We start from the raw sequence: 17,328 nt of genomic DNA, 5'->3' as shown, positions 1-17,328 counted from the left end.
GGGATTCAAGGGTGTGATCAGTGTCAGATGTACAGGTACAGGTACTGTAGCTACTTGAACCAGTGATGAGTCATTTAACCTACACATCATTTTATTTGCTACCTTGTGTTGTCTTGATTTTTCCCTCTATCCTCCTCTATTTCTTCTTTCCTGACCCGTTTTTTTTCTTCTCTATTATGTGATTTCATTGATGTTTTGACAGGGGAATTTCTTTGATAAGCTTTTAGTGGCTTCTAACCTCTCCGGCACTTTTCTTTTTTTAATCTTGTAAATGTTATACTGTTTGTTTTTAACATTATGCGCAAATAAACTAATCTAAACTAAAACTAAACATTATTCATCCCGTTATGCGTTGCCACGCATGTTTCCTCCTCCTGCAGCTGCCACGGTGTTGGCCTTTTCTCTAATGTTGCTTTTCTCCTCCTCATATTTTAGTAGAGTTCATCTCTGATCCTCACATGAGAAATACTTTTGTTTCCTCACATGCGGCGCTCTGTGAGGACGCTCAGTGACAGTGACGCTCAGAGTTGATATCCAGCGTCGTGATACCAATTATCCTGATTGCCATTGTTAGGGTTAGTCAACCCAGGATAGGTCTGGGCAACCCAGGAAAGGTTGATCTCGCTTCGTGATACAGGCCCCAGGTGGGCTACTTTCACCCCTGTATTACGTGTGACAACAAACTTTGCGCGTACAAAAAACCTAACTGACGCAGACCTCCTGTCTGTTTCTGTAATACTGAAACCGTTTCCCTCAGTGGAGACAAAGCTTTTATTTACTCTTATTTCACAGATAAGAAACTATAAATTGTGATTTATATATTTATTTTATTTTACAGTAAAGCCTCCACTAAAATAGCATTTTAAGTCTTGTGTGTGATTTATCCTTCAGGGATTTATACTTGGGGATTTATCCATGTTTCATATGAGAAGAGGTAATCTCCGCTCGTCGCTAGGCTAATTTATACAATGTAAAAAGCCATAGGCTGGCGCAAATAATATTAGCATTTTGTATTTGTTTGGAAAACGTGATTAGTATGACAGTTGTTTTGTCGGTGAATGTTGCGAGTTGTAATGGAGCCAAACTGTGTGCCTTTACCTTTGTTAAATGTTGCTGATGTCCCTGGCTTTATGAGAAGAGGAAAAGATCGCAGGCCACTAGGCTAATCAATACAACGTAAAATGCCATGGGTTTGTGCTAATAACGTTAGCATGTTGTATATGTGGGGAAAATGTGTCTGGATTAATACAAGTGAGTGTCTGTGAATGCTGCGAGTTGTGTACCTGTTAGGAATGCACCGAATATATTCGGCTGAATATTGCAAAAAAAACACACATTTGGTATTTGGTGGAATAAGTTAAAAGCAAGGCCGAATAATAGCGGCGTGTTTTGATAACGCAATCAAACAGCGTGCCGTGATGCGCAGAGTAAAATGTCAGCAGTGTGGTGATCCGTCCGTCACGGCACTCGCATTTGCGACTAAAAATAGTTTTAAGTGAGCAAAATAGGGTTAAATCATTCAGAACGCTGTGCGAGCAGCCTACAGATTTCAACCACCAGCAGAAACGAAAGGCGAATCCCACCGATTGTGGGTTGAACGGGGTCACAGACACAGACAGTGATGTATTCCTGTCAAATACGGCGGCCATCGGCTTACCGGCGACGGATAAGCCGGCTCCAATAATATCCTCTTCCTGGCGTCACGACTGCCCAGAAGTACCTGAACAGCCAAGCCAGCTGAACACAGGTATGTGACGTGTCAGAGGAGAAACGAGCCGTTCACGGCCCACAAACCTCACCGCACTTTAGGGACTGTTCTTTACTTATGAAGGGACTGTCAGGGGAGGAGGGTGGCTGGTTGATTCTTATTTGATTTATTTATTTTATTTTGATCCCCCCTATGTTAATCACTCATTGATGCTGTTTTTGAAGTATAAATAAGTCAATAAGTAATTTATTCCATTGAAATATCATTGATGTATTATAGAAAAGTGATTTATCTTTTTATAAATGACAAAAGGCACATCTGCCTCATAGATGTGTTAACATGCTGGTTTGCTGGTATGTGTAACAGACTCTGACACTGGCTGGATAAACTAAAGCTGTTGACTAGCACCAGTGGTCATGAACATCTTATGGGAGCTACAATACTTGGTAATGCTGTGAAGCACGCTTGTGAACCGAGTTGTGGACTATACAGCCAGACACTACTGGAATTTTGAAGCTGATACTGATGTTGATATTGGAATTAGAAAAATCTGACGTTGTTTCTCAGGTATTCTTTTTTTTCTTTAAGCACGTAACACACTCAAACATCTTCATTAACGTTTCCTTAAGTTATGATTATTTTTTTAATGAATATGTGTTTAGCCGGACATTTTACAAAAAACCTGTCACTGTCTTGTGGATGAATTATGGAACTGACACACTGTTTCTAGATTACCATAACCATATCTTTGACATTTAGCTGATATCTGCTGACCTGCCAGTCTAGCTCTATCGCAAACCCATGGATTCACCACCACAAGTCTGCAAACACCATAACTCTGTTTGGCTGTACTTATCTGGATGCAGCTATTCTTCTGGTGGAATTTCTGCAATGCTCATTCATGAAGTCAGTCATTCACTCACTGGGATGCAGTATCCAACTCACTTAGTCTCCAGTCCCCCATTGACTTTGGGAACAAACACAAACAACAAGTTCACAGAGAAGTCAATGCCATATGAGCCAGTAGATAACTATTGCATTTTTTATTTTTTAGAATTGCAGTGTTTTTAAGAAGCAAAATAAGTTTTGATGTGGGGCTACATGTGTAAAAACCAGAAAATAGAATGAAGAAAAGGAACCTCTGAAAACTAGAATGAGAGATACATACTGTATGTGAAGTGAATTTGATTAGAACTGATCTAGATATATGGGGGACGCAATTCAGCATGAAGGAGGAAGAGAGCATGATGAAGTGGAAGTTCAATGAGAGCCGAGACAGACTGAATGGAGACGAATGTCAGCATGCCACAGAGGTTTTCCCACAAAGTGAAAGTTGAAAGATTGGGGGGAAAAAAGGAGAAAAGGTCAAGCCAGCTCTGTCTGTCAGCATGTAATGTATGCTACATGTGATTTACCCCATATTGCCGAGACACACACAGCCATCTCAGCCAGATTAAAAACCGATGCAAACTCGACCGTTTCTGGAATGATTAAAGTCAGTGAAGCTAAAGACATGGGAACACCTGGAATACTCAAGAGTGAGAGGAGTCTGTTTCCTTTGACAAATCTGTAACTTCCCACATATTGATGGTCATAAGGATTTTTGTATACTGCACATTAGCAATCATCACAATGTTTGTAATGTATCTCAAAAAAGAGCACTAGGTTGGTGCTGATTCATGTTACCTCTTGGTAATTAGAAGTTATACCAGTCATTAACATTAAGGGTTAGTTTGTTGTTTTTGAAGTGAAGTTGTATTAGGTTTTTATCTGTAGCTAGTGTATTACCTATAGTAGGTGGCGGTCAGCCAGCATTCAGTTTGGGTAGCAGGCAGGAGTACTGTCGCAGAAGCTAAGCAATGTACAGCTGTTGTCGGGGGCATCAGTAAAAGATCATTTAGCCACCTGAAAAATCAATATTACCTTAAAGAGGCAACAGATAGGCTTTGTTGTTTTTTTTAGCTTGACGCCACCTAATGTCAGTGGTGTTGCGTCGCACTGTCACAACGATAAAATTGACTGTGGGGATCAGAGATAATCAATAAAATGTAGGCTGTAAAGCCACCAGTATACCTCTATGTATATGTAGAATGAGAAGGTGTATGGGCACTGTACTAAATAAATGAGTAAAGAGGCCAAGCAAAAATGATCAGATTTATCGGAAGAAAAAACAAATAGTAATGCAAATAATTATTCTAGAATGTACAGTACCAGTATAAACAGCTCACAGTAAATTATACCAATATGTACAGTATCGGTACAAACAACAGTAGACACAGTGGAATTATACCAATATGCATGTAAACAGTCCCGATTCTAGAATAAACCGTACCGTATGGAAAGGATGCGGCCGGTTGGAGCTCAAATTGAATGGGAAACAAAGTCCAGTGTTCACTTAGCTGGGCAATGTCCGTCGATAGCTGCCTCCGTGAGAAGAGAACAGAAGGAAGGGAGGGGGGTATCACTGTCAGAGGGCTGCCGTAGAATGGCAACGAGGATGTCAGCTGACCAACACTCGCTACCCGGTCCCTGGTTGCGGCGATTTGCGATGCTGGCCAGCGAGGAATTAACTAGCAGCCAGTACAGTACAGTCCTCTCTGGTCTAGCTAACATTTAGCCGTGTTACTTACTGATCCATTAGAAAGAAAGCTAGCTGGACACCGGTTTTGAAGCCTCTTTGGTCACGGAGCTCCCTTCATCTCTTGAACGCCTGACTGAGGTTTACTCTTGTTTTTCCTCTTCTTTTATCGCTCTCCTTTGTGCTCTTCTTTGCCTCCTCAGACAGAGGAGCTTGTTTTCTTTCGCTAGGCCGTTTTTCACTTGTCTCCAAACTTTGTTGTCTGCCATTGTGCTCGTGACTCAACTATCTCATGCCCAGCTCCTCATAAGGACCAACTCCAGTCCCTGATTGGCTGACCGACCAATTTTGCAATACATGATGTGTTTCCTGCCGTAAAGCAGATTTTTTCCGTGAAATTTCGGCACCGGTGGCAGAAGCTTATTGCAAAGATTGCAAAGCCACTAAGTAACCTATGTAAACGCTGATAGTCTGATTTTACTGTGGCCACTACCCTGTGCAACCCACATTATTTTCATAATGATATATTTAGGAAAACATGTTATCTGTTGCCTGTTACTGTGTATGCTATATTTACAATATTTTCACTGCTTTACTTTGTTGTCAAAAAGCCCTTTCTGATGCCAAACTCAAGCTGTAATGTCGATCCTGCTTTCTTCAAAACCACCAAAGTCCTTTGACATAGATACTAATTTTACATCACAGAAAATGGAAGTTGCTGGTCTACCACTGTCTCAATAGATTAATTGTGACTTTGGTGATTCCAAACGAACTCTTTAAAACACCAAAGTCACACAATAACACAAACTAATTGACTGAGCAAGGCAGCAGTAGTCCAGCAACTCCTGTGCGTAGCTACACATTGCTATACATTGCTTAGGTACTGTGGCGGTACTCCTATCTGCTTCTCCAAACTGGGGGCGTGTTGACTGCCATCAGGCATGTTGACTGCCATCAGCTGGGTGTAATACACTGACTACGGATAAGTACCTCATACAACCCCACTTAAAAAAAATCCGAACCAACCCTTTAATATAAAGTAATGTAAGTGATTTCACAATATTAATGAAATAATATCAGAGTTGTTCTACTGTAATGACAACTACATTTTAGAAGCCATCCTCTGTAATAATAAGATAATAACATGGGATTCCTACATTCCCTCTTCTTCAAACCGTGTTTTAAAGCAATACCATAAATACTTATACTTTAAAATTATATATATATATTTTTCATTTAAATAGTAAGTAATTTTGTACTTTCAATGTAATAACCACGAGTTATGATGGGGAAATGCAGGTAAACAAACTTATTTTTGATGCTTTCCGCAGGTGTGACTGGTTTGACCTTGGGCAGTAGGCTGTTTCAGAGTTAAAGAGCAACAACGGCAAAAGCTCCATCACCTTTTTGTTTTCAGTGAACATGGCATCACAGTAGTGGAGGCGTGACATAGTAAAAGCATAGGCACATTTTCCAAATCTTTAGGCTGCTAGAAGAAGGAATTTTTTGCATTGTTCCTTAGTTTGGAAAAGCAGTACAACTAGAAGGGCACTTGGAGAACACAGACCAACACCAAGGGCAAATGCCCCATCTTGCAGTGCTAACAAAAATGAAAAATAATTGATTCGGACCCACTCCAAAATGTAATGGGTTCATCCTTGGCCCATCCCAACAGGCCACTAAGGTCGTTAGACGTTGATATTTGATTGAATTTAGGTTGTGTCAGGTTACCAAAACTCAATGTCTGGATGTCCAATAATAACATCGGGTTGAGGTAGAATACTGACAACACATGATGCTGATATTTTGTTGAGTTTAAGTTGTGATGTTAAGTAACCAAAATCCAACATCTACTTAACGTCTCATGCCAACATCATCTGTACTAGTACAACAACATTTAGTCCTAAAGTATGGAGGACAAAATCCAATGTCTGCCAAATGTCCAAAATTTGGCATCCACACGACATGAAATTCTAATGTTGTTAGACTTTTAACATATCATCAACCTGATTTTTATCCCAGCTAAAATTTAACATCTGTTTGCCGTAAGAGTCCAACATCTTCTGATGTCATATTTACATCCAGTATCAACTGGGATGCTACATCTTTTCACCACGTTGCATGAAAATCAGACCAGCAGTTTTTCCATAATCTTGATGGAAGACAGACAAACAAACAACCCAAACCCAACACATTAGGCTACCTCCTTTTGTGGAGGGAATAGTTGGCTGTCATAATGCAAATCCACTGTTTACTTATATCGTATAGTATGTGTACCTGATTTTATTTAGCACACTTTGGAAACCTGTTGGTTATACACTACAGGAATACCTGAGTCTATATCCCATAGACCAAATGACTCTGGCCCCTGATCCCAATGTCCCTACACTTCTACCACCTGTGGCCTACAACCCCTGGACGGACGTAAGGAGGAGAGATGATGTCCAAAAGCTCAACATTAGCTTTCCCTATGGACCAATTCCTAAAGACTTTCAGGTATGAACTAGCTGCTGTCAACACTTTGAAACCATTTATAAGTTGGTTCCCATGTTGCTACTCATTGAAACAAACACTATTAGTGTTCTGCCTCATGTCTTCCAGCTGCGTATCCGTCAGCACTATTACGCTGCTGTATCTTACATGGATGCTCAGGTTGGACGGCTGCTCAGTACCCTTGATGAGCTGGGGCTGGCTGAGAGCACAATGGTGGTGTTCACTTCAGATCATGGTGAGGAGACATGAACTTGGAATGGCTGACTATACCAGAGTTTGATTTCTAGTCAAAACACTGACAAAGTTGTTCATTTTTGGTAATATTTGGTGAAATTAATAACTTGTTATGTCAGTTGTCAGGCTCTCAATGCACACTGTGGAAGTAGACTGTTTTTATGTTTTTCTTAAGTAAATATTGCAGACATGTGGCAAGTTTGTCTTTCACCACCAGATGGCAGTGTTGTAACACCATATTGTACCAATACTTCCTTCCACATGTTTGCTATATTCTAAAAATCCAGCTCTTTCTTGCACTACTTCCTTAGAAAAACTTTGTGACTTGGAAAATCAATTTCTTTTAATGTCTCTTTCAGTGGAGGATGCTGGAGTGGATCCTTTCCATGACTATTTGATATATACCTAGTAAAACCCAATCTAATGGCATCATTTTCAAATATAGGATGGCTGGGAGTCTGTCTCCAAAATGTTATTTTTATGCCATAGAATTATAGTTTTAGCTCTGTTTATATCTTCCATCTGCCTCAGCCTTTTTGAACTAACATCCCTCATAATCTCTCTTTCTGCCTTTTGTTGCAGGTTGGTCGTTAGGAGAACATGGCGAATGGGCTAAATATTCTAATTTTGATGTGTCAACACGTGTCCCACTTATCTTCTACATTCCTGGGGTCACCACTCGCCGTCATAGGCTGGGAGAGTCTACCTTTCCTTTTATTGATGCCCTCACCCAGTCAGAGCTCATCTTTAAGAGTAAGGCCCAGTCACTGACAACAAATTACTATTGATTAACCTGTTCAGTCCATTTATTATTCAAAAGCATCTTCAAGTCACAAAAGGGAACTCAAGTTTGATTTAATATCTTTGGTCCTAAATCCTCATTAAAAAATGTGTTAAAACATGTTTTATTCTGCCAACTTGACTTTAATGAAGTCTTTGATATACATGGAGAGCTCCCAACAGTATTTAGACAGGGATACACTTTGATATTTTGCCTCGGACAGTTTTCACTTCAAATGCAAATGGTGCAATGATGATGAAATTTAAGAGCGGGTTGTCTAGTAAATTTTAGTGGATATCTTGACTAATTGCTGTCAGTGGCTGTGTAAGACTTTCTCTAATTGGCTGACCCCTCTCTCTCCCAGATGACAAAGTTATAAGGAACATGGTGGAGCTGGTGGATGTTTTCCCTACTGTGTCCTACGTGGCTGGCCTCCGAGCACCAAAACCTTGTCCTGACATTTCTTTCCAGGTATGAATGGGTGACAGTGAATGCATTCATTAAATCTAGTATTTGTCACTTATTTAAGCCATGCATTTAAAGTTATAATATGTAACACTTCCGCATTAAAATCTCTACAAATGATCTAACCTTTGTTATATGTTTTGATGAGTTTGGTTCTTACATTATCCCAGATGTTTCCAACAATGTTCAATTGTAATTTTATTCAAGAAATGGTGCATTTCATTTGGTCACTTGTCAGTGGTGTCAAATAACCATTACACCCTCTAGTTGCTCTAACTCGGTGTTGGGGAAGCTACTTTGAAAGTATAGCTTTGCAAGATACCTATTACCTTACACAGGAAGAAGCTGAACTACAGCAAAGCTACTCAAGGAAGAAATCTAGTTCTGTTAACTTAAGTTACCTTGAAAGAGTAGTTCAAACTCATTTGTAATATCTATCTATCTATCTATGCAGTATAAAATGCTACTCAGTTGAGTTTATTGCAAAAAATGCCCACTTGTTCACAGGTCAGACTTAAACCCAATAAATAAATAAATCATTACCTCTGACTAAGTGATAGGTAGGGAATTCAGGTTTAGGCTAACAGAAGTCTGCCTGATGAAAGTATTGCCTGCACACCTTCACAGCATTCAGGATGAAAGATAGAGGGGGCGGGGCTGGTCAAACGGTGATCGATTTCAGTAGAGGACTAATGGTAAAATAAGAATTAAAAAATATCATTTCATTCATTTTATGGCCAAAACTTGTTTGTAGTTTCAGAGGTTAACTACACAAAAAATGGACAAAAAAGTATTTAAACTACTTGAATCATGATGCAATTATGAATGTAGTTAAACGACCAGCAAGCTACTGCAAAAATATAGCTACGACTTTTAATATTTTTCCAACAGTAATCCAGTAGAAACCTTATTTATTGACACATTTTGATATCTATGATATGCTATTATGATGAGTGGCTCATGCCATCCACCAAGCTAATGCATACGGTAAGATAATAACATTACAACAGTGTTCAACAGGCTCAAAGTATTTTTAGTTTGACTGTTTTGACCACAGATCAGAGCTGGGCCACCTCACAAATTAATTCGCCACATCACATTAGCTACAGTCGCTGTATGTTGTACCGCTGTAAGTGAGTTAACATTATGTCAGCTAATGTTACTTGCTGTTATTTCATTTAAATAAAATGGCGTATCACAAATGAAAGTAATGTGAATAAAACATAGTACATTTTTACGTTCAGTAACATGATTTCTGCCTGAGTCACGTCAGATACATTTTTATTTGCAATGTTGGTTGTTTAACAAAGACAAAAACTCCTATAATTCCGTGCTTCTTCACAATGTCAGCAGAGTCCATCTTCTGTTACTGTTTTGACTGAGCAGCAGCTTTATCCTCCTAGAGGCAGAGCTGACATAGATAAGGCTTTGATTATAATTAAAACTTAATTTTTTTCTTGACCACGGTGGCAGAGTTTACTGTGTTGCACTTTTATTAGCAATGCTGGTGGCATTTTGGATTATTGCAGAAAACAAGCTCTGTGGCAGGCAAGCATTTATGATACTTACACATTTTGTTCATCAAGATAATCTTCACAATTGACCTATGGCTAAGCCACGCCCCCCTCCACTCACTCGGACAAACTATCAACATTCAGTGACCGGCGCTATGGCAGGTGTCACAGTACACGGCATTTCGCAGGAGGTAATTGATGATTTTTGAAGACATAACTATCAGATGTCATTGAGAAGTAACCAAAAGGGCCTAAACTACACATTGGAGGGATATATTAATCATTTTATTGTTGAGAAGGTCGATGAAAAGCTTAAATTACACGCCAAAATTTACAGGTCACAGTGTACACTTGTGAACCCCATCTCATTGCCATCACCATCAAAGACAACAAGTTAAAGTGCCACTGAAGTTAAGGTTTTTGGCTCAGAATATGAGAAAAGGATAACGGCCTTTTCACCATCTTTACCAAGAGTGTCTCTCCGTTAGTTTGGTGCTACAGTATTTACACTGAATCATTCAGCATAACATTTGCCAACCTTTGTTATCTCTGCGATTACAGATAAGTTAATGAAACTAAGCTCCAGAAGTTAACGTTAGCTTAACTAGAGCCCTTTGGACAACAGCTAACAATGATGTACGATCACCAAAGTACAAAACTAGAACAAAACAGGCTAATGAACTCCCAGCAAACAAGGTGACATGATGAACAACGCAGCTAGGAGCTAATGTTAGGCTAACTTTAGCTAACGTTAGCTAGAGATGTTAAAGATAACTTTATATTTCTTTCCAGCAAAGTGACAATATGTTGCCTCAAACACGATGTTGACTTACCTTAAAACAGATGTAGACATCTTGTTAATCTTATTCACGTTGAGTTGATGTTGTGGTCTAACGTTACCACACAACTTTATCCAAAGGAGACACTTTTCTCGGTTGAGATGTGGTTTAAAGTGTAAAATATACACCTCATCACCCAGCCTCTCAGGATACCTTGTGTCGGAGTTGCATGTACCCCATACACACTGTTTGACCATTTTTAAACCTCAAATCTCCGAAAAAGCTCATAAAACCGAACAAAACTGACTTTCTGTAATGCATTTCAATGAACGTCCAGGCAGAGAATGTCCGAGTGTATGGGAATGGCTATACGCACTGTGACTGGCTCATTGCGTTTGAGGGCAGGACTTAGCCATAGGTCAGTTGAACACCACTTTCATGTTTATTAAAGCCTAAATGCAATTCCAAAAGTAAAAAGCTCCCGCTAGGCTATAAACAAACTATGAACGCAACATGATTTTTGCCACGTAGAACATGCTCCTGGATCAGCATCCCACACTGCGTTCCTGGACCAGCATTACAATCAATCGATAACAGCCCTGTGACATCATCAGTGTGCTGCTCCTACGCTTCTTTCAAAATTCCTGTGCTTCTTCAGAGCTGAACTAAGTTTTCCAAATTAAAATTAGTGCAAATGAACAAAATCCTTATGAGCTTTTGCAAGGTTAGCGAGTTAGCCTGCTAAGTAGGTAGGCTAAGATAACAAGTGGACTTGAGCTAGCTTGATACCTAGGTAGTGCTGTGAACATGGTGGTGATCGCAGGTATGAGCTACTGAAAAGTTATATCCTTAATCTTTGTTAGCACCTAGCCTATTGGCAAGTTTGCTTGTTAGTATAGCCTGCCTAATTATCAAGCTTACTAGCTAACCCAGCAGTAGCTTACAGGAATTTTGTACAGTGTAGACGATTTTGTTTAACTGCAATAACTTCAATTTTGAAAACTTAACTCCAAAGAAGCACAAAATAATTTTGAAAGAAGCGCAGGAGTAGCACACTGATGATGTCACAGATGTTATTGGTTGGTTGCGATGTTGGTCTAGGAATGCAGTGTGGGATGATGATTCAGGAACATGTCCCACTTGCCAAAATCACGACGTACTGAAGAACACTACGGTCACATGAACCACCACTATATCAAGACTGTAAATCTGTGTTTGTCGTGGCTCAGCGTGATGACATTCTGTAGTATCATTTAGCCACTTGTTAGCAACCACCTTTTTTAAAACACATAGAGGCTTCAAAGTTCAGGAGTGGGATTTTGATTGGCATTTTATGTTGTAGAAGAAAAAGTGAAAATCCCTTAATCTTGTGTTAACCACTGACCTTATTTCAGGCATCTAACCAAAAACCTTTTAAAAAAACCCATTGATAGGCATCTGTGGCTAAGTGGATAGAGCAGGCGCTTAGGGGTGGGTACATGTCTGTATGGGTTACGCACTGGTTCTAAGGGTACTAAACCGAAAGTGTCTGATAGAAAATACAGCTTTGGTAGTTCCACCACTTTGGTCCAGACTGAAATATCAGTCTCTGACTTACATTTCTGAGGCGGAAATATCAGGAATTTCTGACAGCTAAATATGTTCCATTAAGTGAAAAATATTACATAAATATCATCAATTTGCTGACAGTGTGACTGCAAAGCCACCATTACTGTCATTTCAACTAAAATCTCAATGAAGTCTAATATCAACATAAATAGAATTAAATCAGCTCATTTAAGAAAGGAACTTCCTGGTATTTATTTTAGAAACAAGTGGGATTCAAAATCAAGCTCAAAATGTAATTCAATCTCTGTAACTTTGAGCTTGTTGAACTTTTGTAATGACATGGAACATGGACTTAACTAATTAGTCTTTAGTTGAGTCCATGTTTTCATGTCATTTTTCTACAAACTGGAGCACAAGAACAGAACTGGGACCTTCAGACTCCTTTTTGTACAATGTGTTCAAATGGCCTTGTATTAACATTGGCAAACAAAATGAAGCAAGAAGTAAACACTCCATAAACAGGCCTGACATGAATGTGATATAACAGACTCTGACATTTATATCCTTTTTTCTAAGGTCTGTTTTCTTGCTTTCAGGAGGAGTTGTGTACAGAAGGAGACAACCTGGCCTACACCTTCCGACACAGAGAAAGAGGAGTGGATGAGGAAGACATAGCCTTCAGCCAGTACCCTCGACCTGCTGAGACACCACAGGTACGAGACGAGACGGAGTGTTTAGAAAAGCAAATTAAATAGCTTTCATGTGCTGTCTAAAGGTTAAATCATTATTATTTCCTATCGCGCAGAAAGCAGGCATATTCTTTTGATTAATATGTCACACTGTTACTTTTAATGAATGGATTTTGTTGGTGAATATAAAATGTCGAAATTAGTGAAGGTCATGAAAACTGAAGTCATGTTGAATGCCTGTTGTTACGCTGTCGTACTTTGACCCCTCTGCATTATGTGCTTGCTTGTACTAGAGCTGCCAGCAACGAGCGCAGGATCTTTGAATTAACATATTATCCAGATGAGTGCTGCACCTGCTGTAGGTTAATCTCTGTACGGAACAGTTTGGCAGCCTGACATCAGCTCATCGGCCCGGCTCGCAGGATGAGTTGGCAGCTGTAGATTCAACAGTACTGCAGAAAGTTTTCTACGAGATGCTTTTACAGTTCAATGTTCTTATTTTAGGAGAACTCTGACCTCCCTGACCTTAATGACATAAGGATCATGGGTTACTCTCTACGCTCCTGGGACTATAGATACACTCTCTGGCTGGGATTCAACCCCAAAACATTTCAGGTTGGTGTATCACATACCTGCACAGCATGAAAATCATCTCTCTAATGTTTTACTTTTATTCTCCTTTGTGTGAGTGTATGGGGTTCAGGCTGAGGAGTTATATTTATGATGGATTCATCCATCTTGTCTGGCACAATATGTTGGAGACACTTTCCGCGACAGTAACAGATTATATTTATCTATCATCCATCTGCCTCTCCTTCTAGGTGAATGTCTCAGATGTCCATGCTGGAGAGTTGTACATGTTAGCAACTGACCCAGGTCAGGATAAGAACCTCTTCAGTGACTCTGAGCACAGCGTGATGATGAGAAAGTTACCCAGCCTGCCTCTTGTAAGTTTGAATTTAATTTTAGAGATACACCCAATTTCCCCTCATTTATTTATTCATTTACTGACTTGTTTTCTGACTTGTTTGCCGTCCAGACTGTGAGTCTGCAGATGAAAATGAGGCTGCAGCTCCTCTACCTCTCAGCAGGGATGAAAACGAGTAGAAGGAAGGCGTGATGACGAGAATAACACACAACAGATGGACGGATGGAGACAAGTACAAAGGGATGATGGATGGATGAAAAACTTTATCTAGAAAGGGAGAATACCTTGAATGTTTCTTTTAATATAATGCAGACTTGATTTAGTGTTATGTGCCATCACTATTAATCTTTCAGGCTCAGTTCTTCAGGCTAATGTTCCTTGTTAAGAACTCATTGGCAGGCACATTTGGGTTCAACACATGAGCAAAGTGAATAACAAAGCACTTACGCTGTTTCTTTTCAGAAGTTTGTTTTGCTCAGAGAAACATCCATATGTGTGCAGAAACTTCTGATTGGTTTGTCTTGCTGCTGCTAAACTCAGCTTCCAGTGTTTTCCTTGATGTCTGTGAAAACTTGATTCACCTGTGAAAAGAAGGTGTAATTCTAATTTTGCATGACTCCAATTTTAGCAGCCAGTAGACAGAGTTCAGATTATTAATAGAGTTGTTGACATTTTGAGAAATAGACTTGTTGCCTTTCTTTCGGAGAGTTGGATGAGGAGATCAATACCATCTGGGTCGGTTCACCCCAACATCAAAACCAAGTATTTTTTCTGTCACCTATAGTGCTCTTCATCAATCGGAATTGATTGTTGGAGATATCGGCCATAGAGATGTCTGCTTTCGCTCCACTATAATAGAACTAGGTAGCACTTGACTTGTGGTGCTCAAAGCATAAAAAAAATAGAAAGAAAGACTCAACAGCAATGTCTTTTGCCAGAAAGCATGACCTGGTTATGCACGATAATCCACAGACCTTGATGTGAGCAGTTTCATGTAAAATTCATGAAATATTTTCTATCTACCAAACTACATACACCAACTGTATCACCCCGCAGAAGGAAGCGTGAATCTACTCATGGATGAGAGGCTTGTGCACATGACAGTGTGAGATGTAAACATAATTTTAGGTGGCTCAGTGGTGCTAGATGAGCTGCAAAAGATTCACGCCTCCTTGTGCGGGGTGATACAGTTGGTGGACGTAGTTTGGTAGACAGAAAGAAGTTATACATTAAATTGCTCACAAGAAGGTCTGTGGATTATCTTTAGTAACCAGGTAATAATTTCTGGAAAGAGACATTGCTATTGAGTTTTTTCACATGTATTTGCCAGGTACTTTGAGCACCACAAGCTGAGTGCCATCTAGTTCCATTATATTAGAGAGGAGGCAGATATTTCCAACAACTTGGCAACTCACACCAAAACAATTAAGACTGGAAAAACAGCACCACAGTAAGAGGAAGAATATGTATTTTTGATTTTGAGGTGAACTGTCCCTTTAACATGTCTAAATTACCCTGCACAGATGTCTGAACAGCTCAACAAGTGAACCTTAATTTAGGAAACTCCGCTGTCAGCATGAACTCTGATTGTGACGGACACTTGTGATTGGCTATGACAGTACTGCCTTCTCCATGAAAATGATTACATCACATTTTACAAGCCGTTATCTGCTTAGTCTTTTCATCTGGAGGAATATTGAGGGAACCTGAAGAATTAGCCCTTTTGATTAATAGCGACACCAGTTTCTCTTTTTTGGAGCAAGAGCTCGTCAGTGTTCTATTGATCATCCAGTCAGCCTCAGGTGTCGTCTCTTCGCTTTGAAGTAAAACAGCTAAAAGGGGCTCTCACAGTTTTGTACTGTAGTGTTAAACAATATGACATTTCTATTTGCACTTGATGTCACTTGCAGCTATTTGCCTCCCTCCTTGTAAACAGTCAGTTCAGATCAATTTGTGGACCCAAAATGAAGTGAGTAAAAGCCACCCATAATAATTCAATGCAAATGAAACAGACTGGAGCTACATTTTACTGCTGTTCCAATGCATGAGCATTTTGCGCTGTGGCAATTTAGAAGAAAGCAATTTCAGCTTGAATTTCAGGTCCAACAATGAATGGAGGGGATTCGGTCTGTCAACTTTTATTGTAGGCTGCACTGGCTTCATGTTAATGGGATGCAGATGAATCATGTAATCAATGTGGCTCTATCATATGTCAGGCAAATTCTTAAGATGGAATTGAATTAGCTCATTTTTGTTGTATTTCTTCCCCTGGTGACCTCAGTTTAGTGCTTTAAGTGTTTTGCAGGTGGTTCCTCTAACAATGGGCATAAGCAGTAATATAAACTGTCCTTACAGACACTTAATAACAATGGAAAAATGAGCTTATCCTTGAGTTAGGTTGCGTCAGAGCAGCTTCGAGCCTGAGCTCCAGTTTTCTGAAGGGAAAATAAAAAATAAATGCTGCAGAAATAATTCAAATCTCAAGCTTGGCAAGGACATGCTGTTAATATATTTATGTCTGATTCAATAAGTTTGTTAAAAAATAATAAATAGAATATTTTTGCTGCAAAAGTTGACTGTTTTTTTGTAACTTTATCACAACCTCCTCCAGTGTGTTTGTGTCTGTATTCCTGTGTTTGTCCTGCAGAAACAGAGCACGCTTCACAGCCTGTCCACACACACACACACACACACACACTCCACCACTCTGTTGTGATGCATTTTGTGCTCACCCACAGCAAACGTGTAAAGCTGCAGAGCAGTGAGGGAGCTCCTCAGGGAGCTCTCCAGTCTATTCTGTGTTTTCTCTCCTTTCTCCCTCTGTCGTTTTCACTCTCTCTTTGGAGCACAGAATGCTCTGCTCCTTGGCGCTTGAAGAATTTGGACCAAACTGAACATTTCCTAATTTGTGCATGATTCCACAGAGTCAATCTGTCCGGGCAACACGAACGGTTAAAAGCCTTGTAATTGCATTTTGAAATATAGTATGAATTCACTCTCATGCCTTTTGAGTTTTTTACCGTTTTCAATTTCTGGGCAATCATGCAGAACATGTGTCGAACTCGGCTTGAAGTGAAGTCTGTATGCTACAAATGAAAAGTCAAAAATTTCCCAAAGACCAGGGAGACATATCTCTCCCCTGCCAATTTCACCTCTGGTAATCATTTCTTCTTTTCATTCCATTTACCTCTCCTTCTCCTCTGCATGAAACATTCATATTTGCCTCATGGGTTGAAGTTGTACATTTTTTTTTCGTCTATTTGTAGCTGTATCTGTGTAATGGATCGTTGCATGTGAAATTCGTAGTTTGAAAACATGAAGATGACTCTATTGGCAAAACTACAGTCACTGATTTTTTTTTTTGGCCACCTGGGGGCAGCAAACAAACTGTCAACACTTGACATATCACCTGGAGCAATATTTTTATGAGTTGCTCCCATGGATATACATAAAGAGAACTGCATACAGTGTTGGAGGCTGGGCCCCATTCATTCCTATGAAATTTGCTCATACCTTTTTTTTCCACCAACATGGGACCAGTTCTGTTCTGGTTCCCACACCTAATTATGAACCGTTCAGTACATTTTGACCAAAAATTAATTGGTTCAAAA

The 17,328-nt window shown here is 39.7% G+C and overlaps 1 protein-coding gene across 3 annotated transcripts in view; it reads left to right on the top strand.

The window, feature by feature from the left end:
- Positions 1-16,246, top strand: part of ids (iduronate 2-sulfatase) — a 39,930-nt gene extending 23,684 nt beyond the window's left edge. For 2 of the 3 annotated variants that reach the window (XM_049585836.1, XM_049585835.1), the window contains exons 6-13: positions 6,612-6,782; positions 6,888-7,014; positions 7,596-7,766; positions 8,159-8,265; positions 12,697-12,813; positions 13,294-13,404; positions 13,611-13,736; positions 13,829-16,246. In XM_049585836.1, the coding sequence (XP_049441793.1) occupies positions 6,612-6,782; positions 6,888-7,014; positions 7,596-7,766; positions 8,159-8,265; positions 12,697-12,813; positions 13,294-13,404; positions 13,611-13,736; positions 13,829-13,909 (1,011 nt within the window). In that variant the 3' untranslated portion in view covers positions 13,910-16,246. Of the gene's footprint in view, positions 1-6,611; positions 6,783-6,887; positions 7,015-7,595; positions 7,767-8,158; positions 8,266-12,696; positions 12,814-13,082; positions 13,405-13,610; positions 13,737-13,828 lie in introns of those variants that run through there. The other variant, XR_007450070.1, reaches the window with a different exon arrangement.
- The last annotated feature ends 1,082 nt before the right edge of the window (positions 16,247-17,328 follow it).

Source organism: Epinephelus fuscoguttatus, linkage group LG9, assembly GCF_011397635.1.
Source record: "Epinephelus fuscoguttatus linkage group LG9, E.fuscoguttatus.final_Chr_v1".
Lineage (NCBI taxonomy): Eukaryota > Metazoa > Chordata > Actinopteri > Perciformes > Serranidae > Epinephelus > Epinephelus fuscoguttatus.
This window is presented reverse-complemented; position numbering and strand designations above follow the sequence as displayed.